Source organism: Neodiprion lecontei, chromosome 3, assembly GCF_021901455.1.
Source record: "Neodiprion lecontei isolate iyNeoLeco1 chromosome 3, iyNeoLeco1.1, whole genome shotgun sequence".
In the NCBI taxonomy this organism is placed as follows: Eukaryota; Metazoa; Arthropoda; class Insecta; order Hymenoptera; family Diprionidae; genus Neodiprion; species Neodiprion lecontei.
In genome coordinates, this window is record NC_060262.1 from 38,223,380 (window position 1) to 38,240,480 (window position 17,101).

General features: G+C 43.1%; 1 protein-coding gene across 1 annotated transcript; it reads right to left on the bottom strand.

The window, feature by feature from the left end:
* Positions 1-94: 94 nt before the first annotated feature.
* LOC107226461 (protein cappuccino) lies at positions 95-13,583 on the bottom strand. Its single transcript, XM_015667282.2, has 11 exons — positions 12,992-13,583; positions 12,287-12,905; positions 10,644-11,127; positions 7,555-7,758; positions 3,883-4,052; positions 2,357-3,791; positions 2,137-2,255; positions 1,666-1,950; positions 1,015-1,552; positions 695-948; positions 95-597 (listed from the first exon to the last, which is right to left on the bottom strand). The coding sequence occupies exons 2-11, from the start codon at positions 12,674-12,676 to the stop codon at positions 448-450; spliced, it is 4,029 nt and encodes a 1,342-aa protein (XP_015522768.2). The 5' UTR covers positions 12,677-12,905; positions 12,992-13,583; the 3' UTR covers positions 95-447.
* Positions 13,584-17,101: the final 3,518 nt, after the last annotated feature.

Sequence of the window (17,101 nt, forward strand, 5' to 3'; positions counted from 1 at the left end):
ACATGTTCACTGTATTTCTTTCCCTCTACCGAACACGCGTACGTAAGTTTAATTTGAATACCGTAATTTCACCAATTTCGTCTCATCATTTTTGTATAAAACGCATTTATTAAATCCTCACTTTTCAATCAATAAATATGTATTTACAATTTTTTATGTACAATTTAACAGCATAACTTTAGAACAATAGAAATAACAATTAATTTGAGAGCAATGCCTATGGTTTGTAGAGTTTTTACAATTGTATAAATAGTTCGTAGAGCGGCTCCCTTGATATATATGTGTGTATATATCAGACTGCGATGCACTTTATTGGCAATATTCGGCAAGACAAAATTGTTCGTTTTCGTTTTCCCATACTTACGTTTAGGTAGCTAATATGAAAATTGGAATGCAGAATCGAATTTATCAAACCCTTCATATTTAATTATCTGTGTGCTTATGCAGCTACTGTTTTTTCGCGAGTTTTTGAATTCTAGCTTTCAATCCTGTGTTGCCCTTCTTCACTTTCTCCACTTGTCGTTTTTCTTCATATTTTTTTTTCGCCCGTTCACGACGCTCCTTAGCTAATCGTTGCTGCTCCTTTTTCCATATGTCCTACAAGATGAATAAATCAGAACAATTCCCAGAAATCTAAATCACCGATCGAGCACCACGCTTTACGTTTTGAAAACGTTGAACCGATTTTGCTCACCTTGAAGTCTTTACAAAAACTCAGCCACAATACGAAAAAGTCATGGGGATCGGCCGTATCCAGTGTCGCACCCTTAGGCACGTACTGATAAAACTGCATAACAGTTTTGAATTTAAGTCTAGCCTCCTGCAAGCCTTCCTTTTCATTGGCAAGGTCGATTACAGCTTTGCCAAGGAAAGCCTCCATCTTCTCCTTGAAGGGACCCACGTTTTCGGGGTTCGAATCAGCAACCATTTTGTACTTAACGTTGCAAGCTGTAAGAGACAAAGTTTTCTTTGATGTTGTTTCGGTTGCGATGACAAAAGCTGACGTCCACTCACCTTCCAATTCCTTTCCAAGTTTGTCCAACTCCTTAGTCAAGTCCTCGAAATTGATGGTAGCGGCTGCTTCCACGTCGGCTGGTTCCGGAATTGGTAGCGGCAAGGGTTCGTCGAGGTTCTGATATTCCTCCTGTGCCAGTCTGGCCCTCACCACGTAGTGGAGCAAGGTCACGCCTGGTACCTTTGATTTGACGTCTTTTAGCTTTCCCAAAATCTCGAGGCCGAATCCGTCGGCCTGTCCGCGCATCCGGTTACCACCGTTCATGTAGTTCCCCAAGGTCAATATCAGTGCCATTAATTTTTTCAACGAGTTTGAATTCCGGAGATATTCGCAAATCGATCTAAGGTTCGTTAGTTTCGAAGAGAGGCTCGATATCGCGTCCTGGAACTCTGACTGGAACATCAGGCAGGCTATTCTCTCAGCAAAATGTGGTATGGATGATAATTGTTTGAGAAATTTTTCAGGCCTGTCAAGTGGTATTTCAGGATGGGCTTCTTCGTGAGCGGTTATTTCTTCGAGCTCTTTAGGCGACGGTCTCTGGAAAATATTTCAATAAGTTTCAACTTGCGCGGATCACTTGGATATTAACGGTATGAAATTTGAATCATTTTTGAAATGGGGTCAAAGTTGGGGTATGTTTTGGTACCTACAACTTCGTAAATTTGTTTTAAAGCCTCCAAGTTCACAACGGCCGTGTCGAGAGTGTACACAGCATTCTCTACTTCGGAGAAATCGACGTGCAAGCTTTTCTCCAGTATTCCAACCATTTTCGATCTTTTACTGTCTAATATTTTGGCAGGTTGAATTTTCGACGGTTTATCCGCCTCGTCTTTTTTCTTTGTCGGCTTTCGGTCGATTACTTGGCGTGAAAATAAGTCAGAAAACTCTGTCATGTCCAATGATTTTTCTTCTTCTATTTGTGCCCACAGCGGAATCTGTGTATAGAATTTTGTGGATAAATATTTTGTCACTTTGCAGCTACTATCTTTTACGGATAGATGATAATTGACTGAATATTAAACTCTCTGACTTTACGAGAATTCTGTCAAACTCGACGTTTCAATCAAACGATGAATGACGTATAAAGAAAAAAAGTACAATTAAAAGTATCCTTTCTTTACCTGCGTAGGAGAATCCGGACTAACATCCTGCTTCTGTGCCATCGTTACGGGTACCAGTATTCTCGTCCAATATAAGGGTTTCATTGGCACCACTGGACTCAACGGCTCTTTCCGTAAAGCTAACGGATGAAAATGAATATGAAAAACGAAGAGCGATTGCACAATTCCCAAGATTTCTGTAACGAGCATTCTCTACCCAAGTTGACAAGTTAAGACTTACTCGCTCTTCCCGGAGGATTCCATCCGCCAGCGGGAGGTACAGGAAAGGGCCTTGGGCTACTTCCTCCAGACGGTGGAGGCGGTGGTATCATTCCCCCTGGAGGCGGTGGTGGTGGGGGTCCACCCATGGGAGGAGGTGGAGGTGGTCCCGTCATTCCTGGCATCGGAGGAGGTGGAGGACCCAACATTCCCGGCATTGGAGGTGGTGGTGGTCCCGTCATTCCTGGCATCGGAGGTGGAGGAGGACACATCATTCCCGGCATAGGGGGTGGAGGAGGAGCCGTCATTCCCGGCATCGGAGGTGGAGGAGGACCCATCGATAACGGTATCGAAGGTGGTTGAGGTCCCACCTCCACTTCCGGCATCGGGAGTGGCGGTGGCGGAGGAGGAGGGGGACCAGCACCCATTTCTGATGCTGTCAATTGTTCTCCATCGAACATTGAAGGCGGCGGAGGAGGAGGAGGTGGAGGCGGGGGTGGTGAAACCATCGGTTGACCAGCTGGAGGTGGAGGTTCGAGCATGTCAGGCATAGGAGGTGGAGGTGGAGGTTGAGTCACTGGGTTTTGAGGTATTCGATCGTCCTCTGGGCTTTGTATGGTCATCGATTCAGGCGCCGCCGAGTGAGATGTAGATTCTGTGACCTCAGAACGCAGGTTGTCGGACGTCTTGATAGTGGGAGATAGTGGCGGGCCAATGACCATGTCATTGATGGTCTCCACGATCGTGGATTGTTTGATATCATCATTGACAGAATCCTTGAGAATCAAACTATCGGTGGACTGCCTAGCATCGTCAACCATCGCCAAATTGTTTATTTCCTCAGTAAGCTTAGTCATATCCGCGCTAATCTTGGCCAGAGAAAAATCGAGATTCGTATTTTCGTTACTGGTTTCGTCCTGTATTTTCATATTGTTAAATCTTCTTGCCAGGAAAGATAATTCCGGATTATTCCCATTCTCCACCACCGGCTTCGTTCTAGGTACGGAAGTGCGGTCTTCCTTCGGTGACGAGAATCCTTGGGGACGATGCTCTTCGCTTGTCCACTGATCGAGCGATGTCTCGATCTCAGAAATCGGCGACAGTGTCAACGCAGCTGGCACCCCGTCATATCTGGAGTCCTCGAACCTCTGAGAAAAGGACTTTTCCGAAAATTCAAGGGAGTCGTCAATCGGACTGGCTGTGAATCTACCACTTTCCACAAAGCTCTTTATAGGCGATAGCTTATCCGGTGATGTCTGCGTTGACTGACCAATCGCCAATTTCTCGTAGCCGTTTATCAGCCCCCGTAACCGACTCACCTCGCTCCGAAGAGCGCTCAGTTCCTCCTCAAGACGACGCATGTTTTCCGGGGACCAGCTTTCACGTCGCAATTTACCCGGGCTCGTTATCACCGGAAGCGGGGATTCCTGGTGTGACCACTCGTACATCAGGTCTGGCTAAATACACGAACGAAATCATTCAGCGAAAAAATGTCAAGTATTCAAGAAAAGGGTAGGTACTTCAACTGAACATAGATCACTTTCATACCGTGAAATTAACGTCCTTTGCGGCAACTCTGTCTGATAGTGGTTTAAGAACTCCAGCTGCAACCAGGTGGGCACAGATGGTGGAACCGAGTTTCTTCTGATCACCTTCCGTCAGCTGGTGTCTCAGGTGATCCGGTAGCCCGGCGACGAACCAGTTCATCAGGTGTTGTCCTGTACAGCGAGAAGCAACAGTGATTAGAAACGGGTTGAAAAAATTCATTGTTAGGCTGGCACGGAGGCCGATGAAAAGGTGAGACTGATTGGACAGTGACCACAGATCTCTTTGGAATTAAACAGCTGCTTCGTTGTTCGGTTTCAAACTTTCCGCCGAAGTTCTTACAACCGTTACAGCGGTTCTTGATGGCGTATCTAATACCTCGACTCAGATCGATTCTAGTTAGTAACAGTATACGTATAGCGCCTAAATGATGCGCCTGTGTCAGTCCGACACTGTATTACAACACGAACGCGATACCGGTGAAAAGTTTATCGATTGACAGTCACTTCTCGAAATGAGCACTCGTGACTTCAATTCAACTCGTGCATGTTTCGTAAAAAAAACGGTACGAAATAAAACTTTTATATCAGTGGACAGTACCGAGGCTTAACTTTGATGCTTGTAATCAATTTTGTAAACCACGTTTGAACAATGGAGAAAATTGGTACCGCAGTGGGATCATCTTCCGGTATCATCGAATGATCTTTATATTTTTTGTCGCCTCGATTTGGTACGAGAAACTACAACAGGTCAACACTGAAGCTGATGAATTCATCAAGCAACGGTGTAAAACTGTCAAGTATGGTGGCTTTTTTACCTCATCCTGACGCCAGCCACGCCGCGGGAAACTCGTCGTTCGAAACAGACTTTTAACTGCTATAGAATCCGACCGTTTACAGCACTATGGGAGATTTGGGACACTGCTTGGACCACGTGACGCATTCGACTGTTTCGTGTAAACGTCACGTGCCCCCTGTCATATGTACCCATTGCTATATACTGACGCGTTTACTTGTGTGACGGTAAAAGCGAACGTTATCCCGTATCCTATTTCAATACCAACACATTTTCAATGCTTGCGTTGTTCTTTACACATGTACTGCCTCACGTGTCCATAGGTGAACAGGGTGGCCCACGCACAAAGACGTTTTTAGTCAACGACCATTTTTCGCTTGGACTGCAGGTGGGCAGGTAGTGTGGGTCTCTGGCTTGCCTGCGAAACATGGTTCACTGTGCCATTTCACCTTTACTGATTCAATATCTCATTGTAACAATGGGGTCCAAGAAACCGAGGTTCAAAAAGTTATCCGAATGATGGAATTTGTTGAAAAGGCAACGTTGAAACTTTAAATCTATGGAGGATCTGTCAATGCCCAAGATTACCCCAGATTCACCTTTCTTTTTAGATTTATACAGTGACTGTCGAAGTGCTTAGCGGTGAGATTTAGGCCAGTCTATTTCAATTCGTGACAAGACGATAATGCGGTTTCAACACTTTTATCGTTTATTGATTGATTTTACGATACGACCATGTTTCGAGGCGTAATGGCCTGAATAGCTTGGGGATAGTTGATGCAGACGTCGGTATGGATGTGTTCACGATTTATACTCTTAGAACACTACGGACACTTTGAATGTTGATTCCGAAGCGAGTCACGAAGAATCGGAGCTAACCATAAATTTATAACCTTCACTAATTATACGCTCAAAAAGCATTTGAGAAGTCTTTAATGAAAGCGATAACGGTTAAATCAAGAGTAAGAATTGTCATCAGGTGATCGAGGATAATAGTTGTGAGAACGATGAATGGTCGAAGACGGTGCTTCGGTGAATTGGATGGATTTTTGATTTAGCGGTTATACATATACAGTGTCATTGGAGCTTTACTCTTGATATTGAAAGATTTCACGTCACCGGATGAAAAAGGTGACATGATGAGGTTCACCAGAAGTTCAATGTTGAGCTGACTTGAGGAGAGTGTATAAATACTAGAACAAGGCTGCGCAGCGTGTTAAAAAGATAGAAAAAAATTCCTACACCGACCTTCTCTGCTTTTAAAACCACGAGCGAGTATGTCATCGGTCATGATTATTGTGGTGAGAACCATGGTGATGTTTTTGGCACCGATGTCTTCAATGTTTTTGAAGAGTCTGAATTCCTGGTAAATTTCCCGCAGAATAACGTCCGACTTTTCTCGTAATTCATCCTGCTCTACTTTCTCCCCATTCTTCTTAGCGAAGTACAGGTCAGCAGCTCGCGTTTTCGTCCGAAAGATTCCTAGGTTCCAATGATCCAAGAAACCGGGGTGCATCAGCATCTGTCTACGACTAACGCGAACGCGGTCCTGGAGAAGGGGCGTCAGCATAGTCGTTTCAACCGGCATCACGCACATCTTGTTGGGAAGCCCTTTCACCTTCATCGATAAAATCTACGTTCACCTCGAAGAGGTCGGTCTCTCATAAGCGCCCATCGCCAACCTCAGCTTGGTTATTAAAATTCACACAAGAGTTCAGATCGCACCCTTGAATCACGGCATCCGATGAGTGTTACAGAGGCGTACGCATGTCGGTGATAAGAGGAAATTCCATGAGTTTATTTCTCCAGCCGTATAAGTTTCACTGGGCTGACTTCGTTATCAAAAATTAACAGCGAGTCTGGCGTTCGGCTGACGATGAACCAGACGATGTTGTGCTAATGGGTAACAACCGCGGATGATGATCCGGCAGTTTGCCAATCACGGCAGTGTGATCGACGAAAGAGTGCAAAGAAATCGGGTAAGTTCATTGCTCCAGGAATTTCTGAACGAACTTACTTTCAAGGTCGTACCGAGATTAGAGCTTATCACCGGTTGATTACATTCCACCTTATCAGTGACGTTTGCCCAAGAAATGGAAGGGTGTCATACACTGCACCGTTATTATGGGTATGTAGTACACTTCATGGAAGCCCTGTGTCACGATAAACATTTACGTGCACCGCACACACTCATGCTCAATTTTTCACCATACTACGAATCCGTGACCAGACGGTATTAAATAACGACTCTCTAAGTCGTTTGCGTATTCATTTATTCAGTCTCGTGATAATTAGACACGTGACGTGTCGTGGACACTGTTTTATTGCTTTCCGAGGTGTTACTCCTCGCCGTCTGCTGATCTCACAGACGCTCTAACGACACGTTTGGAAGAACTGTATTCCGGCCCGCTAATTACTTAGAGCTCAAATTGATCAGCTTCTGCGACATGTGGTTCGGTACTAAGGCACACCCGCTCTGGCATAACGCTTATCAACCTGTTACCGTTATCAGACTGTTAAGATGCCGTTTGTTATTACAGACAACCTGTTCCAACTATATGTAGGCAATATGTGTCGACAATGACGGTGTTCAGGAAATGAAAATGGGGAAGATGCGTCAAATCACGTGGTCGGTGAGTATTTGTCGATTCTATCATCCTGATGCTCTTTTCTCACTCTTATTTTTACTAAATCGATTCACTCACAACTTGGCATCGGATTTCAGAAAAATACACGAAACAAGTATTTTCAGCCAGCGATTTCTTACGATTGGAACGACACGAACTTGAGCCCATTTTATTGTACGATTTGATCCTAGACATGAAGATTCGGAGAAAAATTTTGGTCTTTTTCAGAGCACAACGTGTTATGGAAACTTACCTTCAAATTTTTCGTACAACCGGAAGTCGAGCTTTTCCGGAACGAATCTGGGCCTGTTGTTGGATCGTCCTTCGACGGTGGCTCGGTCCAGGGTGAGGCTGGCCACTCGTCGCAGAACGTTGCTTTCAGTTGGTAGTGATTCATTAGCACTGTGACGTCGGGGTGAAGTTTCAGATGTTGGTGTCGCGGCGTTGAGCGTCGATCCTGAAATCGTTACAGACGCCACGTGAGTCCTCCTGGACTTCCGTTTGTACCAGACCATCTTGTCAAGTGGGAATGGGATAGAGAGGGATGGAAAACGGGATGCGAATATGATAAACGCGGGATGCACTATCCGTTTTCTTCCTGTCAGTCGCAGTCCAAGTGTCGGTTCGCGAACACAAATCAAGCAGCATGACAATGCTGGTTTCGAATTCGCTTCTTTATTGCTCAACAATTCAGTTCCATGGAAGACACAAAAGACACAGGAGACAACGAAAAATTTACTATGGGGCTTGTAGCACCGAGGAAACCGACGCGGTGCTACTCCATCAAAGACCAACAAACGACTGATGTGTCAAGGACTGTTTTTATTTGCACATCGTGACGACTAGGGAGGATTAGGATAAGCTGCGAAAATTAAGGTAGTTGTGTGAACTCGGTGAGTAAGCCTGTACCGGCAGATAGCGATCTGCCCACCCTTACCTTCGACTTTGCCCATCAATCGTATCCAAACAGAGGACGAGTCATTCGGGCATAATATTTGAACGCTTAGCTTCGGAACTTCGCGTGTTTTCCTTGTGGAACGAGATACACATGCACTTGTTCATTAGCAACAGTTGATGACGCAACGGGCTCAAAGTCGATCAATTACCATAATTTCTTGCTCGTCGTCAATTCATACGTAATCTCGTTTAATTGAGCAAACTTTTCTGTTGAATCTAAAGAGACGTAATGTTTAAACAGAAACTTCTCAGACCGATTGATAAAGGAAAATTGGTGAAAAAATTGCGCGAATGTTTGATAATTATTAATCCGTTGAAAGCTTCCGTTGAAAGTTTGTGATTGATTGATGGAAGAATTAATAAATGGATGTCTAATGAATGATTTTTTCAATTTGATTTAAGCACACCTATGAGAACTCGAATCAGGCAACATAAATTATAGCTTAAAATACCGTCGGGCACGAGAACTTTTACTGAAGCAAGGCACCGTTTGCGTCGTACACTACGTGGAGCGAGGTTACAGGTCACGATAAGCAACAAGTGTGCTGTGTCCATGAATGACGGAACTGTTGGATGATATTGGACTTGTTTTCAATGCCCGAGCAATAACGCGGCCATAATCGTATCTTTGTTGGAGATTTCCGCAATAGTTAAACGAACAGTTTAATTGATTAAAAGCAATCTACATCTGGAAAAATGAATTACATATACATATACATATTCAAATTGTAAGTCATTTGGTTTTGTCTCGATTAAAGAGTTAAAAGGAAAAAAGAAATAGGTACGGAGCGAAAACAAGAAAGAGCAGACGTTAATGATTTTCTGACAAGTTTGATTGATTCTCACCGTTGAACGATCGGCGGGTAATTAATGTATAAACATATAATAATCATCGATGCGTCGGTCACGTATGCGAAAACAGTTAGCAGGCCCGCGATACCGTCAGCGGCGAGATTCGAGTACAAGAAGCAGGAGGCAATTATTTTTTATAAGAGCTTGCTAATTAGGCGAGAGTTGAAAAAGCCGTTCCTTCCTAACGGATTTTTTCACACGCGCGGGTGTAACGTCATAACATTCAACTCATCTCGATCAATGCACAAGTCTCCGAGTATTTACCGCACGTCGACTTATTTTTTTCACTTAAGAATGAAACCTGCACTGAGAAAAATTTCATTTGTTATTGTAACTAGAAAAATTTAGTAAAACAGGTATCGTTGAAAAAACTGTTTGAATATTGTTGGCATTATGAAAAACGAGGTACACGTAACCATTTTGCGCTATTGTCGATCCTTTTTTGGTAATTGCAACGCCAAATTAGTTTGTTCGGTTTACTCTACTGTTTTAGTTAAATAAGGCTTTAACATAAATTTATTCTCGCACAGGCATTAAATTTTCGCAACAATTACAAAAAAATATAGCGACAGTGATCTTAATGAGAAAGAATAGTAACAGATACTAGATTGTCCGGTAACAGCTAGAAAACTAATTTTCATTTTCTACCTAGAACCATATTTTTCGATTCTGGTAAAAAATGAAAATAGTTAAGGACTGAGCGGTAACCGGAATAAAAATTTCTCTTTGTGTGGAACGAAAAAGTCGCGTTCTGTAGAAGTCGAACAAAAGCTAATAGAGAGAGAGAGAAAAAAAAAATACCTTCGACGCAAATTTGCTAGGCACGCCTCCTGGAACGTAACGATCATGCTGCTGCATAAGGAATATCGGCAATGAGGATGTTACCCGCAGCGTTGGGATCGTTAGAGTTTAGAGTTTTGGACCGTTATAAGCAGCCGTTCGCTTCGCCAGAGCCTCCGGGCACTTCTGCCGATTGCTTTAGCCAGGCCATCATATTCGTGCTACGGAATCAGCTCCGTTCATCGCAGGCTTACAACCTTTCAATCGCTTTGTTTCCCTATTTTATTATCGGCAATTTATCTTACGAAAATTTGGGTTCGCGGAAAATTGCGACTATGAGAATTAATAAACCGCATATAAAACTCGCTCGTTAAAGCACGATTCGAAAACTCCGGCGGCCAATTCCCCCATAAAAAATCGGAAGCCATAACAATTGACGCTGTTTTGATCGGAAGAGGGGCTGAAACGTGGGTGGCAATTTGGCAACAGCGCGTACTTTGTTTCCGGTTATTCTGGATTCCGATAATAAATTAATGGAGTATTTAGCCTCAAATTCGCCATTTCGTTCTTTCGGAGCGTATGTAAAGTCAGATTAACTCTTCAGGACTTCGTTTCTCGATCGAAGTTGAAGGATCGAACTTTCAGGTGGATAAAAAATCATCGTTCTGGATGACGGGCCGTAATTGTAACGTAAAAATTGTACTTCCCAAAGATTTTGCACCCCGTGTGAAATCGATGAAAATTGATACTCACCGTTGACTCGCTGCGAGGCTGGCGGGAGTTCGATTTTCTTGTGCCTGGCGACGGTGAATCGGGTTCTAGTCCGGTCGTCCCTGTCATCGGCAGGCAGGGGATGCTCGTCCCTGACGGGAGGCAGGGATCCCGAATCTGCGACCATGCCGCCGGGATCGGTGAAAACGCTGTCGCTGGACGATGACTCCTGGCTTGGCGGCGTGGGCACATCAGGGGTAACCAGACTCTTGTTCGCGCGATGCCACGAGTCCGTGACCAGCAGAGGAGGCCCCTCCGAGCCGACGCTGAGGGACGTGGGTGGGGGTCCCACGGGCCCCGAGCGGTCCCAGGGGTCCGGGGGAAGCGAGGATTCGAGAGGCTGGAGTGGGGGGACAGGACCGGATTCCGGAGGAGCCCCGACATCGGGGTGGAGGACGTCCTTTGCCTCTTCTTCCTCCTTCTCGTCACGCCGACCGTCTCGAAATCCGGGATTTTCCGGTGAGGCCTGTCAGTGCGAAGAGAAATCGTACGAGCGTGAATGGTAAATGGCGAGTGACGGTTCCTTCTTGTTCGCCTTCTTTTTTTTTTTCTCAAAGTGGTACTAGCATCTGGTTGACAGAGGCAATCGTAGTAAAGTATCTTCGCCGCGCAATACTAGCTCGCACAGCTTCAAACTGTTCTACATTACGCGTATACAAACCTATACCAACGCCACGCGTGATGATCGTGTAGTCTTTTTAACCGTCTCGTTAGTGTACATAGACCAAAAAATTTATCTCACGGAAATCTTGACTCGTCCGCATTTACACGCTATATGTATAACAAAATAATGTATAAACGTACCAATTTATATACGGCCTGTGAACTGATGTAATTGCGAAAAGAAGCTTCAATCTCCAGGATACGAAAATAGAATCGGGTCAGGGAATTTCAAATTCGCATCTAAATTTTAATCAATCGAATTGAACTAACGGAGAATTGATTTTTGAGTAAAGTGTAAATCTCTTTGAAAAAATAACACTAATCCCTGGTCCGATTTGAAAGATAATACCTGGAGTCAAACGAACTCGTAGACTTGATCGCAAGTACTTATTTGCTTTAGTACGTTGAGTTTATTTTCAACAGATTCGTTATAGTACCTATTTTTTCTTGTATACGTATAGCTGTTCCCTATCTTGTTCTAAAGTTCAACAACCACTGATTGCGTACGAAGATCATTCTTTCCAGTGAGTTAATTCAGTCTACAGTAAAACACACTAATTACAAGATACACGATCATGTTACATGTTAACTATATTTAACACGGTAAACGAGGTAATCATACAATGACTTTCCTCCGCTCGTCTGTACGGTGTGAAAAATTTATGCTCCCAACTTGACCAGAATTCAAGAATATTACTTGACAGAGAAAAACGCTAGTTTACGGTTTTTCTTTCTCCATCAATTTGCACGAAACAACATTGACTCGAACTCTGTGCAAGATGAGTGACTCCGGTATTAAAAGAGTGCGATAGTTTGAACAGCTTTTTTTTTTTAGCGTGTAACAAGTGCGCGACTCTCTAGGCTTAATCGTAAGTTTTTATGAAATAATGCAGCGAGCAAAAAGCTGTCACGAATCATCCTAGAGGATATTCGTGATCGAATTGATCGTAAAAGAGACTCACTTTCGGTGCCTTCTGCTTTCTGCCGGAGGTCTGGACCTTCTCGAAGGCGACCTTGTGACCGGGCTGGTCCAGCTCATCCAGACTCTGGGAGAGTTTCGACGTGGAATCCGGGGCTCTGCCGGTTTCGTCGTTCGGTCGGTTCTTCTTCTTCCGTTTGGCATCGCTCTGCAGATTGCCCATTTCGGGCGTTCCTCCGGCGATGCCAGCTACCCTGGCGACTCCGGCATCCCCGGCATAGATTGCCGCTCTCAACGAGTTTATCCAGAACCGTGCTATTTCTCTCAGCTTCGGTCTCGGAGGGCGCGACTCGATTCTACGAGCGGCGTTTGCGCACTCCGATTTATCCCCGCCGTTACTGGCGTCGTTCACGTCGCTCGATAACAGAGACATGCTTCCACTTATACACGCAGCTTTCGTCGTGTTGGTTTCACCTTCGTCACGAGGCACGGCGACCAGCTGTCTTTGACAGTTGATTTCCTGATTACATTCGCCTTCTCCTACTATTTCACTCGCGGTTCCAGCCTCCTCAACACCTTATCGCGCTTCTTCCCTGCCTCGGCTTCATTCTCCGCATCCCGATGCACACGGTTCATCCATGTCCATTGCATCGGTTCACAAGCTTAAAGCACATGTTATTTAATCCGGAATCGGTCGCGTCAATCGTTAAGAGAGTAAAATAATCGGAGTACTTTCGAGTGTACTTACCGAAGTAACGTTGATTTCGGGACATGTGGAACGTTACGTAAACGTGATCTGATCGTGTTGATATTCCTTAGATCGAGCGTGTTTAACCATTGTAATTATATTTTAACTTTGCTCAGCCGTGAAGAGAACGATTCCTGCCTCATTCCCTCCGGTTTGTGTATTTTTGTCAGGACGCAAATGCACGGGCTCAGGCGGAACTTCCGCCACACTGTGGTAGTAGAATATGACAAAAGCTAAACCGGACACGAGGCCGTGACACAATAGAGCTGTAATGCTGCTGTGCTCACTGACGTACACAGTGTTTATCGACGAAATACGGAAACGGACAAAGATCGCGTTGATAATGGCTTCGGTAAATATACGCACGCCTTGACGTCATCCTCCTGAGTAATTCACATTGCTACGACCTTCGCAGGACACGCCGACGATGCGGATGCAGATTTTTAAATCACAGGAAAGGAGCAGATGTGCGGATGAAAGTGCACAAGATCAGTTTCAGGATAAAAATTGAGTTTTCTCAGGTCTCAAAGTTCTAAAATAAATTCTTTCGTATTTCATTAATTCACCTTCTATATTTGTTCTCTATTTTTGAGAAGGTATATATATATTTTAAGTATCAAATTATCGCTGGTTCCAAATCTTGATCCTGGTTGAATTAATATTTTAACGACTTTACTGCAACTTTGTAAAAAAACCTGAGAAACACCGGTTCAAAAGTTGGTGAAATTAAGCCGAGCGATCTTTCTTTTTACAATATAATTTTGAGATCGCGCTATTCGCAGAAGTAGCGATGTTCCTTAAATCGATTGGGTTACGATGGTTCAACAACCTCGGGGTTTACTTTTCATCTACTCGTACCAGAGGGTGAAGAAAGCCGATATCGATTAAGACATCGGGCCGTATAATTACACCGACGCGTCAGTTATTTGAACGAGAAAACTGTGTTTTTTTTTTTCTTCATAATGAGCGGGAAATCTGTACGACATGAACGTTAACCGTGTGAAAGCTCCTCCATCTATCGGTGCCGTGAGAGAGTAGAAAATTGTTTCACTGGTTCGTTTGGATTTGAGTCGACCAAAGTCTTTCACTGAATTTTTGTCCACGGTTAAAAATGTTTATTCACACTTTTCATTCAAATTTTGAACGGAACTGTTTCTCCGCCCGAGGATTGAAGTGAAAATAATTATAAGCTCGTATTAATTTTGATACTTGTATGCAAAATTGAATAGGAAAACGGTTCGTTGGTTCGCCGCACCCGGCCCTGGGCTTTATTTTCTCGCTACGATGCTTCTTGCCGAGCAACCGCTGGTCCGTTGACCCAGGTTTACCGCACATTGACTACCGCTGCCACCCCCAGGAAGCCTGCAGTTCAGAGGCCGGGTTGTTCGTACCTTTGCGTGTAAAAGCCGGCGCGCAGGTAGGGCTACACATGACACACATGCGAAGGTAGATTCTTCTGTATCCGTGAGGACAGGTATAAGTCGTAGTAACAGACTCCCTGAAGAAAAAAAATTCCCTACCAATTTTTACGACATGTAGGAACTTGAGTAATATTTCTTAGGTACGAGGCTGGAGTTAGCAACGTTAACGTGACGAATAGTTGTACGAAAAATCACTGTTTCGTAGCTTTGGAGTAAGTTTGAAAGGGTTTAATTTGCAGAATACGAATTTAAAATTTCAGACAATATCGAAGTTGCGAAATTAACGAGTTCTAATAAATGATTCGAGTTTATCGATTCTTTCCTTCTTCGAACCTCGTTGACAAATCTTTTCAGACATTACACACAATTTGAAAGAAGAAATTAGGTCAGTACCCAATAGCTGTTTTTCTTGTTTCTTATACGATTTTTTAAATTTATTCTATATTCGATTAGATATTTTCCCGATGCGATTATTCACCCCGCCGAGATGAAATCGAGATTCTTGAATTTACAAATCATTGTCGTGCGAATGATCGTAGAAACTAACGCAACGAAACAATTGTTCTACACTTTTCAACGAAACTTTCAACATTCCTCAGTAATACCTTGAGGGACAATTTTCTACGTGGATAGTGCAGCGTTTTTTAGATTTGCCAAGCCGACAACAACTTAGCTAGGTTTTCGTGCCGGCCCGTTTCCGATGCCTGCGCAGCTTCGCGATAGCGAAATAAACTGAAAGCTCGCGGGTCACTCATGATAATCTGGAACGCGGGTGAAAGGGGGCCCTATTTTCTACCGTAACAGCGATAAGATCCGATCGTGTCATATTTTTATTGCGTAACAAAAACGTCGTGGAACAGACGAACGCGAAATACGTTCTTTGCTGTTAAGCGTGGCGCGACGCACGGCTTCAAACCTCGATTCGGGGTCACTGGCGCTGCGCATTTTTACAGAATATTCCTCGCCGACTGTTGAGCGACCGTCGCGCGTCGAAACGACGCTCGGCGTCCCGACGCGGTTTCCTCCTCGATACGCAGGCGTCGGACTCGACGAAGCGCTGATCGTGAGCGGCGTAATCAAATTGTGGGAACCACGCGCTCCGCTATTTTCATTGTTAAAAGCCGCTTCCGGAGGAAATAAGAAAGGCGTTGCACTGCAGGCCCCGATTATTGCATTCGTACCTACCTGCACGCGGAAAGATTCTCACCCCTTGATACTGATGCGATTTTCATTTGAATTAACCTTTTTTTTGTCTTGAATAAAACCAAAGCAGGTTCCAAGCTCAGGATACTACATTCTAAAATGATTGAAATGAAATATTGATTTCGATACGAAAATTTTTCCCTTTTTTGTTTTTAGCAACGTCTGGTTTAATTTCGTTGATCAAACGATCACGTTGTGGCGAGAAATTTTCATCGAACAATAGCTTACAACGAAATAAAAGTTACGTATTCTAAAACCGTTTCGGTACGTTTCGAAATCGTACATTTTTCTTTGGTGAAAAACAATAAGGCTACGCTGAATTTCGTTTGGTTGTTGTTCTTTTGAATCGATAAAAACTGATCAATCCGTGAAATATAAATACCCAACCAAAAAGTGAATGTCATCTATCGATTTGACTCAGGTTTGGATAGTTTATAGTTATTGATTTATTCTGAGCGAAGTCTCACCGGATTCTACCTGATGTAAAAATTTTTTCTCGACGAGCGGGTGACAATCAACTGAATGTCGGTACCGTCAGACCGAATAGAATCTTGCCAAGAGTCCTCGTATTTCAAGATCAAAATTCAACATGGCTGACCGTGCAGGCAGCTGACGATAACGAGTTAGCATCATCAGCCGGAACCGAGATGAGTACGAAAAAAGGGAGGAAAGATAAAGAAACAGAGATCGGAAAATAACAGATTTTTCAATGATATGCATAAAAATTAAAACATGGATGCTGGTTTGTGAAAATATTGAATTTCCGAATTACCATGAATCGATTATTTATTACTCGAGGTACAAATCAATTTTATATGGAAATATAGATAAAAAGGCGTGTGAGAGCTGCTCCAAATGTTAGGTAATGTCATGGAGTCGATAACGGTAATGATAAAAATAAAAATAAAAATAATAATAATAATAATAATAATAATGGATTAGATTATGGGTAAAAACTAAAACTGTCTCTTTATCATTTATTTATATTGCAACATAAAATTTGTACAAAATAATAATTCATAATATTCATTGTAATAATGACAATAATAAAAATAATAAAAAGTAAGAATAATATTAATAGCAATAAAAATAATAGACAATAATTAATATATAATATGATGTGTATGTATATACAAATTGAAATAATCGATGATCCAGACACGCTCCAATATCGGATGTTCAAATATTGAACAAAATATCAAATCATAAAATCATTCGGAAGTACATAATACATTGTACGTATAATCACTATAGGGTCGAGATTTCGCAATACGATATATCTATTCATCTATCAGTTTTGCTTTTCCTCATGTTTTCATTCTCTTTTTCTTACGTCAATTAAGGAGTTTAGCAGCTGCTGCGAAGGTTTTCACTCTTTGTTTCATTTAAGGATATCTAAAAATTTAAATAACTCATTCGAATTACGCGTTTTACGTTGTAGTTAAATATTTTTTTTTTGATATATGTAATATACGAGTCTTACAGC

Bases quoted from the DNA above. Each gene is read 5' to 3' on its own strand.
- LOC107226461 (XM_015667282.2), bottom strand. From the start codon at position 12,676: ATGTCTCTGTTATCGAGCGACGTGAACGACGCCAGTAACGGCGGGGAT. The intron at 4,053-7,554 runs GTAAGTTTCCAT...CTCGCTGTACAG, and splicing joins GTTGTACGAAAAATTTGAAG to GACAACACCTGATGAACTGG. The intron at 1,951-2,136 runs GTAAAGAAAGGA...TTCTATACACAG, and splicing joins GTCCGGATTCTCCTACGCAG to ATTCCGCTGTGGGCACAAAT.